At 38.2% G+C, this 25,142-nt stretch overlaps 1 protein-coding gene across 2 annotated transcripts in view; it reads right to left on the reverse strand.

Annotated features, from left to right (window-relative positions):
• Gpc5 (glypican 5) overlaps positions 1-25,142 on the reverse strand; it is a 1,425,487-nt gene that overhangs the window by 1,353,400 nt on the left and 46,945 nt on the right. For both annotated transcript variants that reach the window (XM_045146480.1, XM_045146481.1), the window contains exon 2: positions 18,665-18,826. In XM_045146480.1, coding sequence (XP_045002415.1) covers positions 18,665-18,826 — 162 coding nt within the window. The remainder of the gene's footprint in view (positions 1-18,664; positions 18,827-25,142) is intronic.

Below are 25,142 nucleotides of genomic sequence, written 5' to 3' on the forward strand. Positions count from 1 at the left end.
ACCAACATGTGATGTTTACATACTAAATATGTTCATATATAATAATAAGGAGGAAAGAAAGACAAAGAAAGAGAGATGACTTTGGTGTAGTTTATATACCTTACATCTTATGTTTGTGTAGTTCTATACAGTTTCAGTATATGCAGGTTCAAGTAACCACTAGCACTAGCAAAATATAGAACACTTTACTTGCCTCAAATGTCCCACATGCAGGTCCTTTATAGATACATCTACCTTGTCCTCTCCTCATTCCCAACCAGGGAAAGGACTTGCTTTTTTCCATCTCTGTTTGTTATTTTAAAAATGTTCCATGGAGGGCTGGAGAGATAGCTTGGTGGTTAAGGCACTTGCCTGTGAAGCCTAATGACCTCAATTCTAGGCTTGATTCCCCAGGACCCACGTTAGCCAGATGCACAAGGGGGTGCATGCATCCGGAATTCATTTGCAGTGGTTGGAGGCCCTGGTGTGCCCTTTCTGTCTCCCTCCCTCCCTCTCTCTCCCTCTCTCTCTCTCTCTCTCTCTCTTCCTCTGTCTCAAATAAGTCAATCAATAAATCAGATAGATAGATAGATAGATAGATAGATAGATAGATAGATAGATAGATAGATAGATAGATGATAGATAGATATAGATATATTTAATTTGGGGCATTTTGTTTGGTTTTATGTGCTTTGCTTTGTTTTATGATTGGGATGATAGTTTTAAGTATATTCAAGACACAGACAATTCATTAGATTTGTGGTTTACAATTATCTTCTTCTGCTGTTTTTTATTCCTTTAGCAGAATCTTTCACTAAAGAATATATTTTTTTTTATTTTTTAACATTTTATTTATTTATTTGCAAGCAGAGAGAGAGAGAAGACAGACAGACAGAATGGGTGTGCCAGGGCCTCCAGACACTGCAGGAAATCTCCAGATGTATATGCTACCTTGTGCATCTGGCTTCACATGGGTAGTGGGGAATCAAATCCAAGGTCATTAGCCTTTGCAGGCAAGTGCCTTAACCACTGAATCACCTCTCCAGCCATGATTTCCACTTTGATGAAATCAAATTTTCTGTCTACTCATAAAGTCTATGATCCTCATCTAGACTAGCCCTCAGAGATTTTCTCATACTGTTCCAAAAGTTTTAATGATTTTATATTTTACATTTAAGCATATGGTTAAGTTTCTATTAATTCTTCACACAACTTAAACTTTTCTCTAGGTTTAGGTTTTATATGTTTTTATTTTCCATAAATGTCTGTGTACATTTTATTTTAAGGGTTCAATACAATTTACTAAAAACAGTGTTCTTTCTCCATGGACTAAGCTTTGTACCTCTGTCAAAAATCAAACAAGCATATTTTATGGTTCTTATTGGGACAAAGAGCTCTCTAATGTGTTTTATGCCAATAACAAAATCTTAATTGCAAATGTTATGTAATAGGACTTACCAAATATAATGACACCTTCCATTTATTTTTCAAAATTATGCTACCTACCCTAAGCCCTATGACTCTGCATAGCCATTTTAGAAAAGGCTTAACTGCTTATACAATGTCTTCTAGGATGTTTATGAATTTATATTAAACCTATAGAATAATATTGGCAAAATATCATCTTTATAAGATTGAGGCATTCAATTAATTCATATATTCATCGTATTTCCTGAGTTTTATTGATTTTTCATCAGTATTTTCAGCAGATAGATCTTTTGTGTGTTTTAATATTTTTAACCATTTTTAACTATTTCTTCCTCTCTTTTAATAGTATTCATCATCTCTGTGAAAATCTGCAAGATTTGATGTAAATTGTACAATTTTATGCTTTTAAGCAATCATTATAATTTGTTAACTGCAAATATTTTGATGTGCAAGAGCTTTAGTAAAATACACAGAATTGTTCTGTACATACATATATCATGTAAATACATGTAATTTGCTTTACTATGTGATGTACTTCATTCTCTTGCTTCATCTCATCACTCAACTTTGTGTGTTTAAAGTCTACCCATGTGATTATGCAAATATCTAGTTTTATTTATGTCTAATGAAGCATAGTATTCCATAAAATATTTTGGTGTGCTTCTCTTGCCTTTCTTTCAATGAACAATGACCAGAGTGTCTATAAACCCAGCTTCTATAGAAAAAGAATGCTATGTTTACAATGCTTGTACATGCTCCTAAATCTTCCCCCAAATTCCTTCCAATATATAATCAGTAGATAAAGCATATTTAAGTGTTGTCATTCTGCTTTCCAGAATAGTGACACTGTTAAATATATTCATACTCTAACATTCAAAATATATGTGATCTCATTAAAATAAGAAATATACTAAATATATTGAGTAGCTTAAATACATATGCAATTTAACTTAAATATATTCTGAATGTTTATAAGTTAAGAGATTAAGCTGTTAACCTAGATAATTCTGAAGCAGTGTCACAACACTATGACTAAACAGCAAGCACACTAAACATAGAATTTAAAGCCAGCATTTACCCAGAATTTACTCCCAGTTGTGAACCAACGGCCACTTTACCAAAACTTCCCAAGCATAGTTTAAGAAGAGGATTCCAGAACCATGGTGATGGTTCAGTCAGTAAAGTGTTGCCATACTAGCATGAAGACCTCAATTCAGATCCCTAGGACTCCCACACAGGCTGCCTATAACCCCAGTTCTGAGGAAAAAGAGGGATGGGATCCCTGGGGCTTGCTGGTTAGCTAGTCTAGTTAAATTCCTGACCTCCGGGTTCAGTGAGAGGCACTGTCTCAAAAACTAAGGTAGACAGGCATGAACGAAAACACCCATTGTTGGATCTCTGGCCTATGCATGCACACACATATGTGCATGCACACACACACACAATACAACCATCACGCAATTGTATAATTTTATGAAACAATGATTGGCAATACTAATGAAATTAAAACTGTCTTATTGAAATTAGTCTCCAAAGAAACTCAATATTATCTTAGATTAAATTCCATGCCAATCCTACCAATCATAAAGCCTTTTACCTTGTACTAAGGAATATGAATTTATTTATTAATGCTATAGTGAAAATGACTAATTTCAACTCACAGAAATATATCTACAGCCTTGGCTTAGTTGATGATTCTATCTAACTCACAGATGCATATGCTATAAGCTTGACTTAGTCAACACACATCAAGAGAAGCTGCAAACATCTCAAAATATGATCCATATAAATGAGCAATATCAAAATTGAAAACCTCTTGGATGCAAAAATATTATCACATAAGGAAGGACAATAATACAATTGTTATATTTCTCAAGCCAACCACTAAATTATTTCCTATGAATTCTGTCCTTTGCATCATTTTATTGGTCTGTCAGCCATTTTATTTTAGCTTCAATTAAAATGGGAGTCAAAACATTGCCATTAAATACACCATCTGATGAAATTTGAAATTTTATTTCATCACCAACTAGGCAGCAGAAAACCCTGCTATAAATGATGCCAATCATCATTTTCACCAAGAATTCTTTTCTCAGTGTCTTGCATTTATCAGACTAGAATATATTGGGTCATGACTCCCAAACACTTAGAAAGTGAGTCTTGTCAAGTCCATGGAAAGAAACAGTGACACTGGAAAGGATCTAGGAGTTAGCACCAAGGTCCTTGTTTCACCGCAGCAGTTCTAACAATGTGACAAGTAACTTCAAATCATTCCCCATGACACACAAAAACCACTTGACCATTTCCTATCACATATTGGATGGAAAAAAAAAAAAAACCACCCTATAAATAAAGGAAGAAATATGGCTAATGTGTGCAGTGTAGCAGTGTAGCAGGCACCACGCTAGGTACTTTGTGAAAGTTACCTCAATGAATCCCCATTAATTGCTGCCTTAAAGAAGGTTCTATTATTATCTCATTACACAAGCAAGGTGTTTGGAGCCTAGCAAACAAATCTGAAAAATAGATACAAGTTTGGAATCTTCAGACTCTTCAGTCCCATTCTTAAACTCTTAAGTGTATTTTTCTATCCAACCACAACGAAAGCTTCCCAGAGCCAAGACCCACATTACTTCTTTCATGGAGTATCTTCAATTCATTCCTACTTAAGGAAAAACATATTGAATATGTTTCCTAAATTAACATTCAAGTCAAGCTAACACCCTGAAGGGAGGAAGTGAAATAAATAGTACAAGAGAACAATATCCTTTAAGGTGCACAAGTTCAATTATCTTTGTTTATACAAAAGTTTTCCCGTAGGCAAAATTACTCTGAAATTTATAAAAAGCACAGCACAGCTCTCCAACAATTACCCTTTATTTATTTACTATTATAACTCTGTGCGTTGAGATGGCATTTGAAGCCCTTTGCTTTCTGCAGAAAGCTATAGCATCTATATTCCATTTATTGCAGGATATATTTTACACTAAAAGCACAAAGATATGCATGGGTAATTTTACATCATGAACAGCTACACTGAAGAACAGTTATAAAATTTAAGCCCTCTGTTTGAGGAAAGAGATGAATCTTATTTTCTATTGTATTTTACCACATTGTCAATTTAATATTGCAGATGATAGAATAATATTTTCATCTTAATCTTTTCTTCCCCCATGGCTATAGAAAAAGCAGCTTAAATATTGAGAACATTGCTACATTTTAATAAACTGTATTTATTAGTTTATAATGTCATTTAATTTTTTAATTTGACAGTGATGTAAATTATAAAAACTGCAAGTTTTTATAATTACATAAGAGGTGTTATAACAAAAGTATACTTTCTAAAGTGTAGATAGCTGTTAATATTGCTTTGTATGCAAAACTTATTTCATATGAACTTTATATAAAAAGCAAATATATTCTTGATTTATGAATGTTATCACACTTAAAACACTTCACAACTGAGTCCTAAAAGCCTAAAGTTCATCACAAAATTTTACTATAAAAATTTCTTAATTTCTACGTAAGTATATATTTTAATCTCACATCCAAAATAATTTTCAGTCCAATACCTAATACTAACCAATTCCTAATACTCACAATTCTTCAATATTGTCTAATTCCATGCATTCTCCTTTTAATGCTGTTTATGTCAGCCTTTCATTCAAGTTGACTTTGAATGTGACTCCTTTGAACACTCTCCACTTTTAAACTATTCTGACTATTAGGAATATGTCTAATTGTATAGAATCATGAGTTACCTGGTCAAATTTAATTCTATTGTCATATTCACATTATTTTCTCATAGATACAGCATTTCTACCACTTCACACTCAGAGAGGCATAAAGAGTCACCCGAATCTTCCACACCATTGCTCAGCAGCTGTGTGTCAAGGACTAGCTTTTATCCCATAAACAATCTGCTTTCTTGAATAATGGCACATCCAGAAGCCATACATTGTTACTAGAAAATTTTCAGTGCCAGAAATGGGATACCTTCCAGTGAGTTGTTGGCCAGGGAGGTCCCTGTTGCCTCAAAAACATTACAGGCTATTGCCAAGGCCCTTGGTTTCCCATGAGGAAGAGATGGTAAGACCCTATTGCTGAAGACTTCACATGCCTGAGTGGCAAAGTCACTGAGAAATCAAGCTAAGCAGAAAACCTTCTCCCTGTAGCACAGCCAATTGAAAGCTGGAAAAAAAATGCACTATATGCAGTCTTATTGGAGACAGAAGTTATCAGCAGTGAAAACAGTGAGCACTGGAAACCTCTAGTTTGGACAGGCAGGCCAAATGACTGAACTAGTGCAATAGTGGCATGTCTGCTCTGGGGGAAACCTACTGCTCTCTAACTGGACTGAGGGCCCACTCTATGGGAGGGAATATGTGCCTGGTACTGAAAACCCAATCAAAAGCCCATGGCAGGGGAGGTCATGTGCCTTAGGGGTATAAAGCCTGTTCTTGTCTGGGTAAATGAATATATTACTCTCACCAAATTGTCCTGTAAGCACTACACTTAATATTCTTACTCATATTAATGCTACTCTGACTTCTAGTTAGAGAAGCTTTTCTTTTCAGATGACAATGACCACTGGGATGACCCAAAAGGCAACGTAGTGCTGAGAAGAAGGGACAGAGGAGTGTCCAGCACCGAAACATTTCTATCACACCCTCCAAGGCTCAGGGTCCATTGCAGAAGAGGTGGTGGAAAGAATGTAAGAGCCAAAGGAAGGGTACCACTCCTTACATACAACTGTCTGGACAGAATTTGGCCTCAATATCCAAGACGTCACAGTGCCTAGCAATACCTACACAAGACCCTCATAATGGGAGAAAAAGATTATGACATCAAATTAAAAGAGAGACTAATGGAGCGAGGGAGGGCATATGATGGAGAGTGGAGTTATGAAGGGGAAAGCGGGGGCGGGGAGGAGTGGCCTGCCTCACCAAGTAGCATCATCCTTTTATTGAGAAATTTAGAGAAAATTGGACCGGAGAGATTGCTTTGTATTTAAGGAACTTGCCTGGGAAGCCTAAGGACTTGGGATCGATTCTCCAGGTGCCATGTAAGCCAGACACAAATGGAGGTGCATGGGTCTAAGTTCCTTTGCAGTGACTAGAGGCTCTGGCGCCCATTCACTCCCTCCCTCCCCTCCTCTGTCTCTAGTAAATAAAGAAAATAAGAGAAATTTACTGAAAATGTCACAGCTGTCTCCAACACCACCATCAGAAATTCATACGGAAATCTATCCCATTTGCAGGCCTCTGGGACGCCATGACCACCCAGGCAGCTCCCACATAGACACATCCTCCATATAGTCCACCACCATGTTGGCTACAATTCCTTTCCATGACCAGGGGCCAGTGGTGATCACAAACCCAGAAGCTGCAAACTTCTCACTGCCTCCAACACCTGATCATTATTATATCCCTACTAGATTATTAAAAGACCTTTCTAACTGAGCTTACATACAACATGGAGCAAATATACTCAGGTCCAAAGGGCAAATCAGTCTTTAAGACACTTTATTTATTTACTTATTTGCAAGAAGAGAGACTGAGAGAATGGGTGTGCAACGGCCTCCAGCCACTGTGAAGTAACTCCAGATGCATGTGCCACCTTATGCGTCTGGCTTTATGTGGGCACTGGGGAATTGAACTCAGGTCATGAGCTTTTTCAGACAAGTGCTTTAACTGTTAAGCCATCTCTCCAGCCCCAAAGTATAAATAATTTTCAAATGCAAGCCACCTATATGATAAAAGCTTTTGCTTTAGAAGGAGCCCCAAATGATCCGTGCCTGTTGCCTTTATGACACTCTCTATAATCCCCACCACTCACATCAAGCACTGGCTTCCTAGCCATTATTCCTCTACCTGAGGCCTGCTCCCACATCAAGGCTATCCCCCTCTTCCTAGAACGTGTTACTTTCAGACACTGGCATCACTTAACTCTTCTACTTCAAGTCTTTGCTACAATGTTAACTTTTCTTTGGCTATCTATGTGCTTTGAATGTGAAGTGGCCCCCATAAGGCCCAAGTGTTTTGAATACTGGGTCCCAAGCTGGTGGAAATTTTGGAAAGCCATAGAGCCCTTGGGAGGTGGAGCCTTGCTGGAAAGAGCAGTCACTGGGATGGATTTTCTAATCCAGCCCCCCACCACCACCACCACCCACAGTGCAAGCTAGCTCTCTTCTGCTTCCTCCCAGCTGGTAAGTAACAATGTAAGCTAGCTTCCTGCTCTTGCCAAGTGTTCTCTGGCAGGATGAAGCTTCCCCTCAAAACTCTAAGCCAAAATAACCCTTTTTCCTTTACAAAACTGCTTCTGGTGAGGAAGTTTTGTCCCAGCATTGAAAAGGTTGCTACTCTTATCTATCTAAAATTTCAGCTTTACGGTATAATTCACATCCTCCGCACCCAGCTGTCCATATTTCCCCAAAGCATTAGCATGCCTTAGCTTATATTTGTATTGCATTTTTTATCATTTCTACCGTCTGTTCATAATAATAATAATAACAATAATAAAAACTAAGGACGGGGCTCTTATTTCCATCCAGCGATACATCCCAAGCATTTGGAACAGTGTTTAAGAAAATAGAGGCTGCCCCATGAACATTTACTGGATGGCTGAATGGCTCTCCTGCCATCCACAACCTTCCCTGTGGCTGCTCAGCCACCTGTGTGGACGCTGCGCTCCTTCCTCCTTCTCTTGCAGGGATGAGGAGAACCGGAACGTGAAAGCGCTCACGCCACCAAGCTGTGGGTTTACTGTGACTTTACTATTCCCAGCGTTAGTGCCGTAATTGCATTATGGATAATTTCCTTTCCTGTTTCCCCCAAATGCTACTTCAGACCATAAACACACTTCCCATTCCACTTCATACCGTGCCCTCAGCTACAGCAGGGCTCTCTGCTCCTAAGGACACCAGCATGAAAACCGGTCACCGAAGCAACCATAGTGCTCTAAAACCAAGGCAAAAAGGAGAACAAAATGTTGCCCATGTAACACATGCCCCACAACACCCCACTGTAAAATTAATAGAAAATTAATAGATCATGAGAAACAGCTATGAGATAATTTGCAGGAAGTAAAAATGCATTTTTGAAATTTAATTCATTTAATATTTTAACAGTCATGTTATTGTTTTTATAAAACTAAAATGACTATTAACCATCTTATCCAAAATTTTGTAGTCAGGTTATATTAAAGTACAAACTCTAAAAATACTGACAATATTATTTTTAAACTAATTAGTTATAATGTATACACTTAATAGTAGTAAGTCACCCTTTTCTAAAGCTAAATATGTTAACTCTAAAACCACTACTAAAAACTGCCCTTTGAGAAGAGCTTATAAGTAATACCCTTCAACAAAATTTGTTCTAGTACACATAATTTATAATAGCAATAGCCTAGTAATGATTTTCAGCAAAGCAGTATTCACTTATTAAAATTTCGTTTTACTTCTCACATAAAATATCTTTAGGAATATTCAAACGGACCTTTGATCTCTACTTTTCCACTGGTCTTTTATTACACTGGAAATAACTTGCTTTTTAATTTTCATTTATATATATTTATGTATTAGAGATAGAGAGAGAGAAGAGGCAGATAGAGAGAAAGAAAGAATGGGTACACCAGGGCCTCCAGCCAGTGCAAACAAATTCCAGACACAAGCGCTACCTTATGCATATGGCAAACAAGAGTCCTGGGGAATTGAACCTGGTTTCTGTGGCTTTGCAGGCAAGCATCTTAACTACTAAGCCATCTCCCCAGCTCTGGAAGTAACTTATTTATGATATTAATATTTTCTACGATACAGAAATATTGATGGCAGTGTATACCTCACATATTAATTAAAACCACTGGCATAAAGGCCCATAGATACTAAATGAATAGTACTAACAAGAAGGGACAGTATGAATTTCATATTTCACAACACACATATCATTATCAATGCAATGGTAAAATTTTTCCCATATGGAAAAATTACTTTTAAATAATTCATTATTATTGAATAATGAAATGGGTGTTATACCACAGAGGATTTGGATTTCAACTTTGCATTAGTGTGTGTTTCTGCGTAATATTCAGGGAGGGTGTTTTTATTCAGTTTACTTTATTTCTTCCTTAAATATTTATTCTCAGTAAATGAGAAAAATATTAAATGGCAAATTGTGTTTAGATCTTATAAAAATCCCTAGTTGAATTTGCTGATTAAATTGCTTTTAGAAATACTTCTAAATGAGCTCTACTTTAAAGGAAGATAATAATTATTTTTATTTTTATCTTGGATTGCTATCATAGTATTTTACACGTAGGAATACATAACAGAGTCAGTAACAAAAAGATTACATGCTTTGTCTTTATAAAAATCACTGCACTCTATGTTTATTGTGCCACCTTGTGCGTCTGGCTTTATGTGGGCACTGGGGAATTGAACTCAGGTCAAGGAGATTTATCACCACCAAAAGATCTAATAGGTAACACAGCAATCGAAAAGTACTCAGAACCATATGGGTGGAAATATTAAATTAAATAATGTATTAATTTTATATTTTAACATTATATTAATTCTGGATGTTAATAAAGTATGTGGCAGGAACTAGAAGGAGTAGTATCCCATTATTTAGGGAGCAGAGAGACTCCCAGCACAAAGGAAGATCTGAGGGAAAGAGAAAATGCTAAATGGCTACCACTTTGATGACTGATGGTGGAGGGGTGAAAAAGACTTGCAAGTACAACAATGGGTGCACAATTTGAAATTACTTGTGATCTGTAAATGTTGCTTTCATTACGACCAGCTCATTTAATGTATATATGCATGCATCATAGAGGAAGGTGCATACGTGTACCCATGTATTTATGGAGCTATTAATTATGATAAATACCATATTGAATTAACTGCATAGGATAGACAGAGAGAGAACAACAAATGAAAAATCAGACGGATAGAAGCAAAACAATCATGTAATCTGCCAACCTCAAGACATACCAAACTCAGATCTCTACGGAATACAGACAGAAATTTGAATTAGCTTAGTGAAAACTTTCACATTTGGAGTATTATGTATACATACTCATATGATGTTTTCCTAAGGGATAGTAACCCAGAAAATAAAGGATTTTGTGTGAAAAGACATCCAAGCTCCGGAGACATCAGGAAACCTCACATGTTTCCTAAGCAAGGTAGCACTTCCTATCCATCACATTTATCAGTGAAAATAAGGAAAGGATGAGGCAAAATAACAAGTCACACAGATTACTGGTAAACGTAAATTGGTTCTGCTATTTGGAGAATCAATTTTAGTAAATACCTAATGAGCTTGCCAATTTGCATAGCCTATAAACCAACTTAGTCAAAAATGTTCTTTGTGATAGAAAAGTTTCAAAATAGAAATTTTAGAAAGGTCTATGAATAGAACTATTAACGTCACATACAGATAAAAAAGAATTTTACCTGGATTTCAATCCCAAGCACACAGAAAAGGGAGCTCTATAATACAATTTAAGTGGGTGAGATGAAGGTGCAGGAAAGCACGGGGGAGAAGGAAGAGAAAGGATGGAGGGATGAGTAGAGAGAAGGGAGGGAAAACCAAACACAACTAGTTCTGATATCTCTTCTTAAAGAACACACTCAGGGTGGAGTCACCATTACAGATGGTAGTGTCTGCTAAGGAGACTAGAGAATCCTCGAGGTGATGAGAAGAATTGACAGCTGACTGTTCATCCCTCAGTGAGACATCTCTATCACATCCCACAAGGTCCAGGGAAAATTGCACACGAGGTGGCAGAAAGAATATTAGTGCATTCATGACCTTACAGTACATGGGGCTACCTTCACAAGACCTACATGATATTGAACCCATCAAAATTTTGATATAGGTAATTATAGAGGAGGACAACCAGAATAGAACAAGGACTTCTTGGAAAGAGGCGAGTGTTCGGTGGAATGAGGGTAGGAGGGGGGGACAAAAGTGAGTAATGGGAAAAGATTATGATCGAATCGCAGTATGTCCATGTATTAAAATTCGAAATTCAAAAGAATAGTCAGTTAAGAATTATCCCTGTACACGGATGAAAGGGGGTGGGAGGTTAATCAAAAACTTAAATTTATGAAGAAGTCATATGGAAACCTATTTATTTGCCTGCTAATAATTTCTTTATTTTTAAAAAAAAGTACCTTGTGGAGGTGGTAATGTTGTTCCCAGAAGCTATAAATTGTTATGGGCATCTGTGGCATGTATTGGATACCTTCCAGAAAGTTGTTGGTCAGTGAGGTGCCTGATGCCCTGTAAACATTATAGGCTATTGCTAAGGCTATTGGCTGCCCACCAGAACTACATGGCAAGACCCTACTGCTGAAGACTCCACATTCTTGGGCTACAAGACAGTGAGAAATCAAACTGGTACTAAGGTAGAAACCTCCTGCCTGATGACTAGCTGTCAGGATGCTAGAAAGACCTGATGTGGGCGAAAAATCATCAGTGGTGTTAATCAGCAGTGGAGCCTGCAAGCTCTATGTCTGGCCAGCCAAGACAAAATGATCAATTGGTGAAATGATGGCATGTTGGTTATGGGGGAAAACAGCTACTCTATTTTTGGTCTTGAGGCATGTTCCACAGGACAGAATTCCCACCTGGTACTGAAAACATAATCAAAAGCCTATGACTGAGGAGTTCATAAGCCCAAAGGGGGAACAACTATTGCTGTCTGTAGTATTTGGTGGGATATATTATGCCCACCAAACTGCACACTAAACACCTATGTTAATGCCCATTTATTCATGCTGCTTTCACTTTTGGTTAGAGAAACCTTTTTTCAGGTGGTGGTGACCACTAGAGTGCCTCAAAACTCACCAAAGTGCTGAGAAGTACCAGCGGAGTGTTCAGCACTACATGAGAATCTCTGTCACACCCTCCGAGGCTCAAATACCATGCAGAAGAGGTGGCAGAAGGAAGGTAAAAGCCAAAGGAAGGGAAGAGTGCTTACAATACTGTCTTCCAGATACAAAGTGGCCTTGATATTTATGACCACACCTTGGCTGATGCTATGTCCACAAGACCTGCATAATAGGAGGTAAAAAATGATGACATGGAAATGGAAGTGAGACTATTAGGAAAGAAGAAGGGGTTCAGTGGATGGGGGGATTTGTTAGGGTAAAAAAGAGGGTGGTGAAAGAGGATTGTGATCATGGTGTATTGTTTATATATATGGAAAAGTCAACAAAAAGTAATTATCCTGATGAGCCTCTAAGCATAATCATATGATATACTATGTAAACTAATATAAGTAATACAATGATAAAATAACAGATAATGTGATGACATACAACTCATCATAGGCAAGAAATGTAGCTCTCAAACAAAAAAGAAATATACAACAATGTGTTTAATATAAAAACAAGAATTGTTTAGCCCATCATGATCAAGTGACTATGTTTGGTAGTTCAGAAGACCACAGGGATAGGAACTATTAGCATGGCTATTTCTGTCTAAATTAAAAACAATTAAGAGTTTACTTCTAAGTTAGGAGGGCATATCCAGAGGCATTGCCCACACCCCCCCCCCCACACACACACTATGACTGAGTGCTGATCTCACAACTCATAGCCCACAACCCCGTGGTGAATAGCAGGAACCCCACTGAGGAGGGCAGGGAGGGAGCAGGGAGGAGGGAAACGATGGCACCACCAATTCATGATGTATCCATATAAAGCTTCTGCTTAATTTTAAAAAATAAAAAATTAATGTTGACTTTTTTGAGGTAGGGTCTTGCTCTAGCCCAGGCTGACCTGGAACTCACAATGTTGTCTCAACCTAGCCACAAACTGACAGCAATTCTCATACCTCAGCTTTCCGAGTGCTAGGACGAAAGGTGTGCACCACCAAGCCCAGCTAAAAGTTTACAGTTTGAAAGTTTCTATGTTTGTTGTCTCAGTAAAACTGATCTTAGGTCTATGGTTAAAATTTTCCACTACTGGTCATGTTTCATGCAAAGCAAACTTTTTAAAATTTTTTGTTACTTTCATTTATTTATTTGAGAGAGAAAGAGAGGCAGGGGTAGAGAAAGAGAATGGGTGGCCCTGCAAAGGAACTCCAGACGCATGCCCCACCTTGTGCATCTGGCGTATGTGGGTCCTGGGGAATTGAACCTGGATTCTTTGGCTTAGCAGGCAAGTACCTTAACTATAAACCATCCCTCCAACCCCAAAGCAACTTTAAAAACTATATTTTGTTTATTTATTAGAGAGAGAGAGAGAACGGGCATTCTAGGGCTTCTTGTCACTGCAAAACAAACTCCAGATGCACATACCACTTTGAGCACCTGGCTTTATATGGATACTGCAGAATCAAACTCGGGCCAGCAGGCTTTACAAGCAAGCATATTTAACCTCTGAGCCATCGCCCTAGCCTCTAAAGCAAGCTTTAATTCTAGTTGAAAAGTTATTTAAGATCTTGAAACTTTTACCTAGAATACAGGAAAATTACCCATTTGGCATAATTAATAACAGCCTGCTGACAGATTCAAAAGAAGCAATTTTTATAATTTCTGGGATAGAAATCAGTTGGACGAATACGAATTGTGTTGACGGTGGCTGTGTGAGAGCAAACCAACACTGTGGGGGGAAGGGCACGAGGGGGAGGAGTGCAATTAGGTTTGGAATGCCACAGACAGGAAAAACAGCATGAACCATTCCAGTGTACAACTAATCAGCTAATAAATATGCATTAGCATATCATAAATCTGAGGGGGCCAATAAAAGTAAAGGAGGTCTAATGTGTGAACATGGGTTCAAGCTATTCACCTCACAGTCCTGCACCTAGTAAATTCAACAGGTAATCAGTAGAGGAAGGTCAAGAAGGAAAGGGAGGGAGAAGGGACAGGAGAGGAAGAGAATCTATGTAGAAACCTTCCCCTTGCTAAATGGCCCACACTCCTCCATTTATTCACGCAGTCCATTTTTGTTTGTGATTGGGCAATTTCGTACATATACAGATTCAATTTTAAGCCTACACACCTCCATGGCCCTCTCTTATCCCCTCTCATTCCTGCTGAACCACTTCTTCTGGCCACTTACCAGTGGCTTCACCACTGAAGAGAAAGATTCCCACCCTTACCCCCAGCAACCACTAACTGCCAGTGGCTCCTCAGGGAGGGGTGGGGCCTCATGAGCTTCTCCCCCACCCATGACTGGGTCCCATTTTCTGCAGCCCTCACTCAGAAAACTACAGTTGCTGTGAGTTCATGTCCAGAGGACAGCACTAAGCCTCCTCCCCATTCTTGAGCTATTACATCCTTTCCATTCCCTCTTCTGCATTGTTGCCTCAGCCCTAGAGGAGACGAAGTAGTTGTCCTGCACAGGCCTGAGCATTCAACTGTCACCATTTCAGTACATTAGCTCATTAAATTACACTTCTTATGGATCTACACTACATGCTAAAGACAGAAACAGGGCTTCCCAACACTGCCTACCAAGGGCTACCTGTTCTCTTAACCCTGAGATTTTTTTTAATCAAATAATTATTATTGAACAATATTATTAGTTACCACGATATCCCTTCCACATGCTTTTCTTTCCAAGGAACTATTCTAAATATTACCCACATCAGTAAAACAAAGGTAAAATAAGATCAATGTACTTTATGCTTGATACAACATACAATTGTATTTACCTTCTGTACATAGATAGGATATATGTAAAGATGCATATAACCTTTACTATTACTGTAGTTGGTGGATGATTGATAAATAGGTAGATAGATAAACAGACAGATAGATAGATAATCATGATCTATATTCTAGGGCTCATAATATGTTACCCATAAGCTACACTAATACTCTCATTTTCATTTTATCTACTTTTAAAAATACTTTGGGAGCTCAAGAGATGGCTTAATGGCTAAGGCACTTACCAGAAAAGCCAAAGGAACTAGGTTCTATTCCCCAGTACCCATGTAAAGCCAGATTCACAAGGCGGTACATGCATCGGGAGTTCGTTTACAGTGGCTGGAAGCCCTGGTATTCATTTGTTTTCTCCCCCTCCCCACACACACATACATAAAATAAAAACTTCTTCATAAAAAACTTAAAAATATATTTGTTTCTGAACATAAACCACTAAATATGTCAGTCAATATATGATTATATTTTGATTAAATTCCTTTTTTAAAATGTCAAACCAAAGGAACATACTCACCTATCTTTCAAGTGTTTGTAATGAAGGGATTGAATTTTTATCAGCCCAAAGAATGAAATCATAAACAATATAAATTATTTCTGTTCTCAATATCATTTATCATTGAGATGTTCCAATAGTGTCCATTTTCAATATGAAACTTAGAATGTCCCTGAATAAAATAATCAATAATTTTAGAAATATGCAAATACATGTGCAGATGAATTAAATGGAAAAGGTGCATCTGTAAGAAACCTTTTCTCCACAATGCTTATATGAAACACAAACTTCCAATTATCCTTTGATTATAATGTCACTTAATTTTAGCTGCAAAAGTAATGTAATTTCTGCATGATTTTGAATTGAAAGACCAAATGTCATTATCTTACATGAGTAGCAAATTTAAAACTTGCCAAATTTGAAAATCATATATATTGCTCTTTTACAGTACATGGCACATTCTTTCAATTTCCCTATTCTTTCATGACTAACACAACACCATGGTACATACATAAATATAACATTTATTTTAACAATTTTTAAAATATGTTTAAAGCAGGCAATCTCACACTTGCTGTCAGAAGCCAAAGAGAAGCAGGCTCCTGGGTTACCCCAGCCTGTTCTCCTTTATTCACGGACATTATTAAACTCCTGCAAATGAAGAACAGTCTCGGCCTGAATTGGGGCAAGACCAGTGCTCCTCTCTGCAAGCAGCCCTCCTTGTTTATGAACATGACACTCAGGGAGATCTGTTTGCTTTCTTTGTTCTATAAAATGCTGTCAGTGGGACTGCCTCAGGACACAGTAACATCCCAGTTCATACTCACAGCACCCTCCCAACAGTTGCTTTAACTATTTTGTTTATTACAAGAAACTGACTTGAGACAAAGTCCAACAAATTCCTATTTAAAAAAAAAAAAAAAACATAGAGTGGCACAAGACACTGATTATAGCCTCAGTGCCAGTGTGTCATGGATTCTAGAATAAGACATGAATTGTCTAAAGGATAAACTTGTGGCTCTCGTAGCCCTGGGAACGGGCACAGATTCCTCTCTCACCAAGGTCATCCTCCTACTCTTCACCTGTCAGTAGTTTGGGCCACACTAAATCTATTAAGTCCAAATGATCATCCCCACTGGCTTTATTGGCTGATCACTCCAAAATCCTGTTTCCTCAGAGTCTCACAGATCCATGAAAGAAAAGACCAACTACATTCCTGTCCAGAATCATTAATAACCCATAATGCCTCCATGCAAGTAAAAATAAAAATGAAATATTTGGGGCTGGAGGGATATCTTAGTGGTTAAGGCATTTGCCTGCAAAGCCAAAGGACCCAGGTTCGATTCCCCAGGGCCCACATTCGCCAGATGCACAAGGGGTGAACACATCTGGAGTTCATTTGCAATAGCTGGAGGCCCTGGTGCACCCATTCTCTTTCCCTCTTTCTCTGTCAAATAAATAAGTAAAATATTTAAAAAATGAAATAATTTGAAAATTTAAAAATCAAAATATAGCAACTCCAGTTACAGGAGAAGTAAACTGATTTCTCCACTAAATGTTTCCCAATAAGATACATTGACTTCTTGCTTCTAGTAAAAATAAACATTGCTATTTTTTTTCAGATATTTTGGTAGCATCAGAATAAGCTAGAAAGTAGTGATGATGCTGGGCATGGTGGCACATGCCTTTAATCCCAGCACTCGGGAGGCAGAGGTAGGAAGATCAGCATGAGTGAGTTCAAGACTACCCTGAGATTACATAGTGAATTCCAGGTCAGCCTGGGCTACAGTGAGACCCTACCTCATAAAACAAACAAAAATCCTCTTTCTCTTAAATTTTTCTAGACAATTCCCATACATCTCTAAAATATGTTTATTTTTCTTATCAAATATGCAATTATTTTAGTGAGAAATAACCATCATATAATTCCCACTGGGATCCTAGAGCATTCTAATTTAGCCCATGTGAATCACAAATCTTTGTTTAAAAACTCATGTCAATAAAATTTCCTTCAACAATTCCCCATAGGTAAATCCATAAATGAAATAAAGTTTTGTTCTAAAGAACTGGAAAAATAATAATTAAAGCCAACTCCATCTTAAAACCCAACATTTCAAATTTTCTGAGAAGAAAGTTCACTAATTCATCAGGAGCTATATTTTCACTCAAATTAAACTTTATTCTGATTTATCATATTTATTGTATTTAATAATTATAGTTTTAAAAATTAATGTATCTGTTATTTAGTTATGAATATAAATAAATGATTTAAATACATGAACATTCATATACTTAATAAAAAGAACCACTAACATAAATTATAGTCTGCATTGAGCAAAGGCAATAAATTTATTTGTAAAGCAGTATAATGTAGACTTTTTTTCATCCTAGCCTTACACACAAAAATTAATGTTTCATGTGAAGGAACAAGTAACAAGTAGTTTTACAAGAAAAAAAACAAAATTAGAAAAGAGATCATCTATTTTTTTCAGTATGCCCTGTAATTTCAAAACTCATTAATTTTACTTCTGAACATGCTGTTTGCATTAAGGCTGGTTTTCTGTGTCAGCTGACCCTTAAACTCCCAGTTACTATTTCCTAGTTTACCACTATATTTACCACTCATACCTGCATATTTGATATATTGGACTGGTGTTCTTTTGAAAACCACAGGAGGGCCACCAGGGGAAAACATAATAAATATTTCTTCAAATCATATTTTAAGAAATAAATCTATAATTATCCAGTTTAAAATAACCAAGATACTACCTATTTATTAAGAGAAGTAATTAGTATGTTTGTTAACAGTGGTATAAAACTATGGAAGAGCATCATGAAAATCTGGAAGAATTCTATCAAGTCCACACTCCAAAGGATTATTTCAATAATACAATCCAGCCTAAACAGGTACCCAGAATAACTCCATAAATAAATTATGATGGTTAGAAGAAAAAAAATTCATTTTACACCAAGGTGATATAAAACAGAAGGAAATAAACCTAGCCACATTTACCAGTGTCATGACCACAGGCAAAGGACACAAGGCAGATCAGCCAGTTTCAGAATTCAAGAGGCGTGTACCTTGAAGAGCAGCGGCATTTCGAGATATGAGTGACTTTAATGCAGAGCTCGACGTCTGAAGTAGCTGCTGCAAATCCTGGCGAGCTGCCACTTGGTATCTCTCCTCCATCCTCCTCGTGCAGCAAGTTGGTTTCTTGGATATGCAAACTTGAAGATCAGCTCCTGAAAACAAGCAGTATTTTCCACAATGATTCTCTGTCCATTTAGTGCATACTACCTGTTACATGCCAGATACTGTGATCAGTGCTGCATGCAAGGACAGAGAGAGAATGGGTGCAGCAGGACCTCTAGCCACTGCTAACAAACTCCAATTGCATGTGCCACCTTGTGGATCTGACTTACGTGGGTCCTGGGGAATCAAGTCTAGGTCTTTTGGCTTTGTAAGCAAATGCCTTAACCACTAGACCATCCCTCCAGCCTCCAGCCCATTCTCTTTATTTTAAAATATGAAGCACGTGGCACTTTGACTTTGGGGTGTTTCGGAGCTCCCACATTAGCTCTTCATTAACCACTATCATTACTTGAATCAGTGGAAGTGAAATAGGTATGTGAATACACGCACGTAGGTACATGTGTACACATACACACATGCACCCACATAGCAGCCATCCTTAAAAATCTTTCTTCTTGCTCACACAAAATCAGTTTAAGCTCTTCATTTTGCCAAAGTTTCTCTAGACTACATCAACTCATGAGAAATTATTCAGTGCTTCCTGCCGTCATGGGGCACTGTAGCAGACAGCTTTTCAGGTTGACTAAGAAGAACTTCCACACCAGGCACACCTATGGAGGAAGGGATTTATTGAAGCTTACAGATCCAGGGGACATTCCATAATGTTAGAAGAAGTGGCCCTGCTTTTACAGAACCAAAGCACAAGTCAAAAGTCACACAGCACAGCACACTTCAGGAACTCCAGCTAGGCACAGTTTGCATATCTTTAGATTGAAATCTCAAACCCACCACCACACCTTGAAATCCACCCAGTGACACTGCCTCCAGCCAGGCGGCCACAGATGCAAACTACAAACTAATAAAACACTGAATATATTGGGGACCATCTATTCAGACTACCACAGGCACAAACAACTCTTAACAATTATGACTTTTTGGTTTGTTTATGTTATACAATAAATTTGACCACTTTGCAAAAACTAAGAAGTATAAAATATTTATTGGCATCAGAGTAGGTAATAAGTTACCAACTTTTTTCATTTATCTTACCTAAAGTTGAAAAAAAGCAAATTCTATTTCGAATAGTAAAACTGAAAGAAAAAAAAAAAAAAAAAAAAAAAAAAAAACTATTTTCTTGGCTTTATTCCTAAATTGGAGTTTTAAGGGATTAACATTAAAAAATGCAATATTAGATAATGAAAAGAAATAATGAACAGATTGAAACATAAATCCACTTAATGTAAGAATAAGTACTAAAGGATTTTAAAATAATGATAATAATAATAGCTCATTGGAAAACATAACTTCAAAATTGAAGTATCTGTTTTGCTAACTCACATTCCCAAGCAAGAGCTTTATAAAGATCCCCTGAGGACTGCATATATGACTCAGTGGTTAAGGCATTTGCCTGCAAAGTCAAACAACCCAGGTTCTATTTAACAGTACCCATAAAAAGCCACATGTGTCAGGTGTGGTGGTGCACGCCTTTAATCCCAGCACTCAGGAGGCAGAGGGAGGAGGACAGCCATGAGTTCAAGGCCACCCTGAAACTACAGAGTGAGTTCCAGGTCAGCCTAAGTTAGAATGAGAACCTACCTCAAAACAACAACAACAAAAAGCCACATGCACAAAGTGGTGCATACATACTCGAAGGTCCTGGCAACCCCTCCCCCATCTGACTCCTCTCTCTCTCTCTCCTTCTCCCTCTCTCTCTCTCTCTCTCTCTCTCTCTCTCTCTCTCTCTCCATAAACAAGAAAATAAGTATCCCTTTAGTTATGATCTCTCTTTCCATCCCTTACTCCTAGCCTCCTCTCCAGTATCATGAACAATACTCATCACTTCATGATCTGGCCTTATTTCAGTTCCTCATGTTCAGAGGGTTCCTCTTCCCTCTATATAGATTACTCTTGTTCCACACATGATCACCCACACATACAGCAAACACACACCTTCCTCTGATTCATTCTAAGCCATCATTCTTTACATCTGTATTAAACCTTCCCTGAGACACTTGCCACAACCCTTCAGACAATTCAAGCCCGAAAAACATGTCTCTAAATGGACACATACCTCTCTACTGAAATTATTACATATGTAATTTTATATTTTTTATATGAATATTAGTCAGTTATCCTACCAATACTGGAAAGCTCTAAGTGGGCATTTTCCCCAGTACCGCAGGAAAAATAAAAGTAGTTATTTGTTTTACTCAGTGTGATGGCAAACACCATAAGCCTAGCACTTAGTGGGTAGAGAGAGACAAGGGAATCCAAACTCAGGCCAGCCTGAAACATAATAGTGAACCCTACACTGTGTGACACAGTCCTCCAAGCAAAACTGCCATTGCTATCTTTATTAGAAGAAGCTGTTTCCATTCACAAAAGACTCTCAAGATTGGTCCTGTTGACATTCCCCTGAAGGAAGCATAGGACAGGAGAGGTCTCCAGTCCCCACCAGAGATCTCAGGTGACCTCTGTGCCAGCTGTATGCGGTCTTGTGATCTCAGAGAATCACAGAGACTATAAATGATGGAAGATTAAGGGATGGCGAGCGCCATCTATGTAGCTATGGGGCGGTCGTCCTACACACTGGGATGAGGCCTTTCAACACTACAGCAGCCTGCCAGGGTGAACGCTGGTGGAATAGACCTTTAATCTTGCCTAGAGGAGCACGTCTTCATTGGCTTCTCCCAGGAAAAGAGTTCACACAACACCTTATATATGAAAAAAAAAAAAACTCTCCAGTGCCGTACAGCAGTAAGCTACAAAATGGTAATAACACTTAGTGTGGAAACAAGCTAATTCCTAAACTACAACCTACACCATTTTTCTACTGAGAAGAAAGCTCATTTTCAAACTATACATGGCTAGTTTATAAACATAGCTGGCCATTTCCCATTCCTGTTTACAAAGAAGACATCTGTTTGGAAAGATTCAAGATAATAAATGTTAGGTTAAGAACTATTCAAAGAGATTTACCCAAAATAAAATAGCCTAAAATATAGTTATAGAGCAGTCATTTGCCTCTTTGCCCAATTTTAAATGATGGAAAATACGGTTTAAAAGATGTTACAAATTGTCTCTGCTGCTAGTTGGAACATATGTAGGGGAGAAGCCATTATGCCTCGGCAACTCACAGTAAGCATGTATAGAAATTCACATCACTGAGTGCATAGACATTCCTGATGTTGATGAGGGTCTGCATTGATTAATTCAGACTTTCGTTTAGTCTTAGAAGTTTAAAGTGGCAACACAAAACTAAACTCCAATCCAAATCAGAGCTGTAACGCTGTAATTCAAAGATCAAGCAATTTCTTGTGTGTATAGGTGGTACCATGTGTGTACGGTTATGTGTATGCAGATACACACGTGTGCACAAGTAACATATGCACATCCATTAATGTGTGCATGTGGAGGTCAGAGGACAACCTTGAGTGGGCTCATTTCGCGGTTGCCCCCCACCTGTTTTTGTGACGGGGTCTCTCAATAGCCTGTAAAACTCTAAGTAAGCTGGACCGGCAGGTCAGTGAGCCTCAGGGATCTGTATGACTCTGGCTCCCCAGGGCTGGGATTACAGGCACACGTGGGTTTAGGAATTGAACACAGGTCTTCATGCTTGAATGGCAAGCACTTTGCTGACTGGACTATCTCTCTAGTCCCAAGATCAACAAATTTCTAATTATGTAATTTTTATCATTTTCACCAATATATTTAAATGACTTAGAATCGGGTATCAATGGGGGAAAGGCAATTGATTTGTATAAATCTTTCCTCTCACATCAGTCCAAACAGAGAAAACCCTGAAGTAAACAACATCTTTGGGAAAAGGCTGCTATCATACATGTTCACAGTGTAAATACAGGGGACATAACAAGATGCTTTGTGTCAAAAAAAAAATAAAAAAAAAAAAGCCCACACCACTGTTCTTCTTCTGTAAATAAAATAGATATCATAGAAAAGCAAAGCCAGAGAAAACCCAAACATACTACAGAGTAGCAGGAGGCTTCCTTCTTTTCTTTTTTCTTTTTTTCTTTCTTTTTTTTTTTTTTTTAAGATTTCAAAGCCTGGCTTCAAGGAACATGGCATAATCTCAGAAGACTATGAAACAGCAAGACTCCACAGACTCCACAGACTCCACAGAGAGGTTACAGCTCCAAATAACAAATTCAAATTCCATAACAAATGCTAAAAAATAATTAAAAATAAAGGAGCAGGCACTCACAAAAGAGTCACCAGGCAGAAATAATGGTGATTGCACTAGGTTCTCAGCCTGGAGTAACAGTGCCAGATAATAAGTATTCTTTTCTGTTCCTTACAGCTATAATGCTGCTTGTGTACTTGCCTAATACATTAAAACAGGAACGTTGGGAATTGTCACATTTACCTTCTCTGTTGTTTCTTTTAATATTTCATTAAATTAATTAATTAATTAATTTACTTGAGAGAGAGAGAGGCAGATAGGAGAGAATGGGTGCACCATGGCCTCCAGCCACTGCTAACAAACTCCAGAGGCATGCACCACCTTGTGCATGTGGCTTACATGGGTACTGGGGAACCAGAACTGGGTCTTTAGGCTTGGCAGGCAAGTGACTTAACCACCGAGCCATCTCTCAAGCCCAACCATTACCTTCTGGTTGTTGGGATGAAACACTCTTTCAGGCTCACAGTTTTGAGAGGGAGCGTCATGGTGGTACGACGGAGCAGAGGCTGGGCATCGTATCTTGCCACTGCAGCTAGGAAAGAGTAACAGAGTGAACTGGCTCTGGTAAGACATAGTGGGCTACAGCAGCCCAGTCCTCACCCTAACTGTCACACCTCCTCCACCAAGGTTCCAGCTCCCAAACTGTCACCAGAAGGGCACTGCGTATGAGACTTCATCACAGCCACATAAGGCTATGGGACGTCTGACGTTTACACCACCACAGAAAGCATGCTGGAACGCTGGCGACAGTGGAAACATAGTTTTCATTGTTTCCATATGTTCACATACAAAGAGACTGAGCTAGAAAAGTTTTAAAATTTAAGTTGAGGGCTGGAGAGCTTGCTTAGCAGTTAAGGCATTCGACTGCAAAACCGAAGGACCCTGGTTCTATTCCCCAGGATCCACCTAAACCAGCTGCACAAGGGGGCACATGCATCTGGAGTTCGTTTGTAGTGGCTGGAGGTCCTGGTGCACCCATTCTCTCTCTCCTGGTCTCTTTCTCTCTCTCTCTCTCTCTCTCAAATAAATAAATAAATAAAATATATTTTAAATTTTTATTTGAAAAAGATCAACTGAGTAGATAATGTACTATCTTCCAAAACTTTAAAATGTAAGCATGAAGGGGAAAACCAACAGGAACAAGATTTTCACAGGACCAGAGTCTGGTCAAGGGGAAGAAAGATGCTATGGACCAGTGTCTGGAGGACCAGAGAACCCAATGTCAAAGCAGCAAGCAGTATTCTTGGCAAAACAACAGAGCCACTTGGGACGGGAGCCACATTGGAGCAGTGCTATATGATCTCCAGCTTATAACTGAAAGGAATGCATTACACCACCGTCCTGACCCCAAGAGAAACAAAGTCTAGATGCAAGTGGGAAAAGAAATCAACTCAGTACATGTCAGAAAAGAGTCATATTTGTGTGTGTGTGTGTGTGTGTGTGTGTGTGTGTGTGTGTGTTATCTTTTACCATGTATCTCAGGCTGGTCTAAAACTTACTAAGTAGCATAGTCAGGCCTCAAACTTCCGGGAATCCTCCTGCTTCACCTGAAAAGTCCTGGAATTACTGGTATGAGCCTCCATATCTGGCTAAGCAGCAATAATTTTAAATTCTATACAAAATCAACAGAAAAAGAAGCTCTATAAAGTTAGTTAAACTATTTGAAGTTTATCTCAATAGAAATATTCAGACAGGAGAAAGCTAACATCACATAAAATGAATGAGGTCAAATCTCATAGAGAGCCATTATAATAAAAAGGAGAATCAAGAATAGCATAGAGAGCTACAATCAGAGACTACACGCAGAAAGGCAGGCCCCAAAACAAAACCAGATTGGAAACTGAGCTCTCATCCTTCAGAATAAGCCAGCAGATAATAACACAGCGTGCCAAAGTACAACATGAATAAGAATCAGAAAAACCATCATAGTTACTGTCACAGGGGTGGATTAAAAAGAAAAGAAAAAAAGTCCTAAAGTATGATTCCACTGGAAGAAAACCAAGAGTCAGTGACATAAAGGCAATGCTGTAAGAGAATTAGAGGGTGAAACATAAGAATTTTGAAAAGTCAAAAGTAATGAATAAAATTGAAAGACAATGACAAGA

This window comes from Jaculus jaculus, chromosome 3, assembly GCF_020740685.1.
Source record: "Jaculus jaculus isolate mJacJac1 chromosome 3, mJacJac1.mat.Y.cur, whole genome shotgun sequence".
Lineage (NCBI taxonomy): Eukaryota > Metazoa > Chordata > Mammalia > Rodentia > Dipodidae > Jaculus > Jaculus jaculus.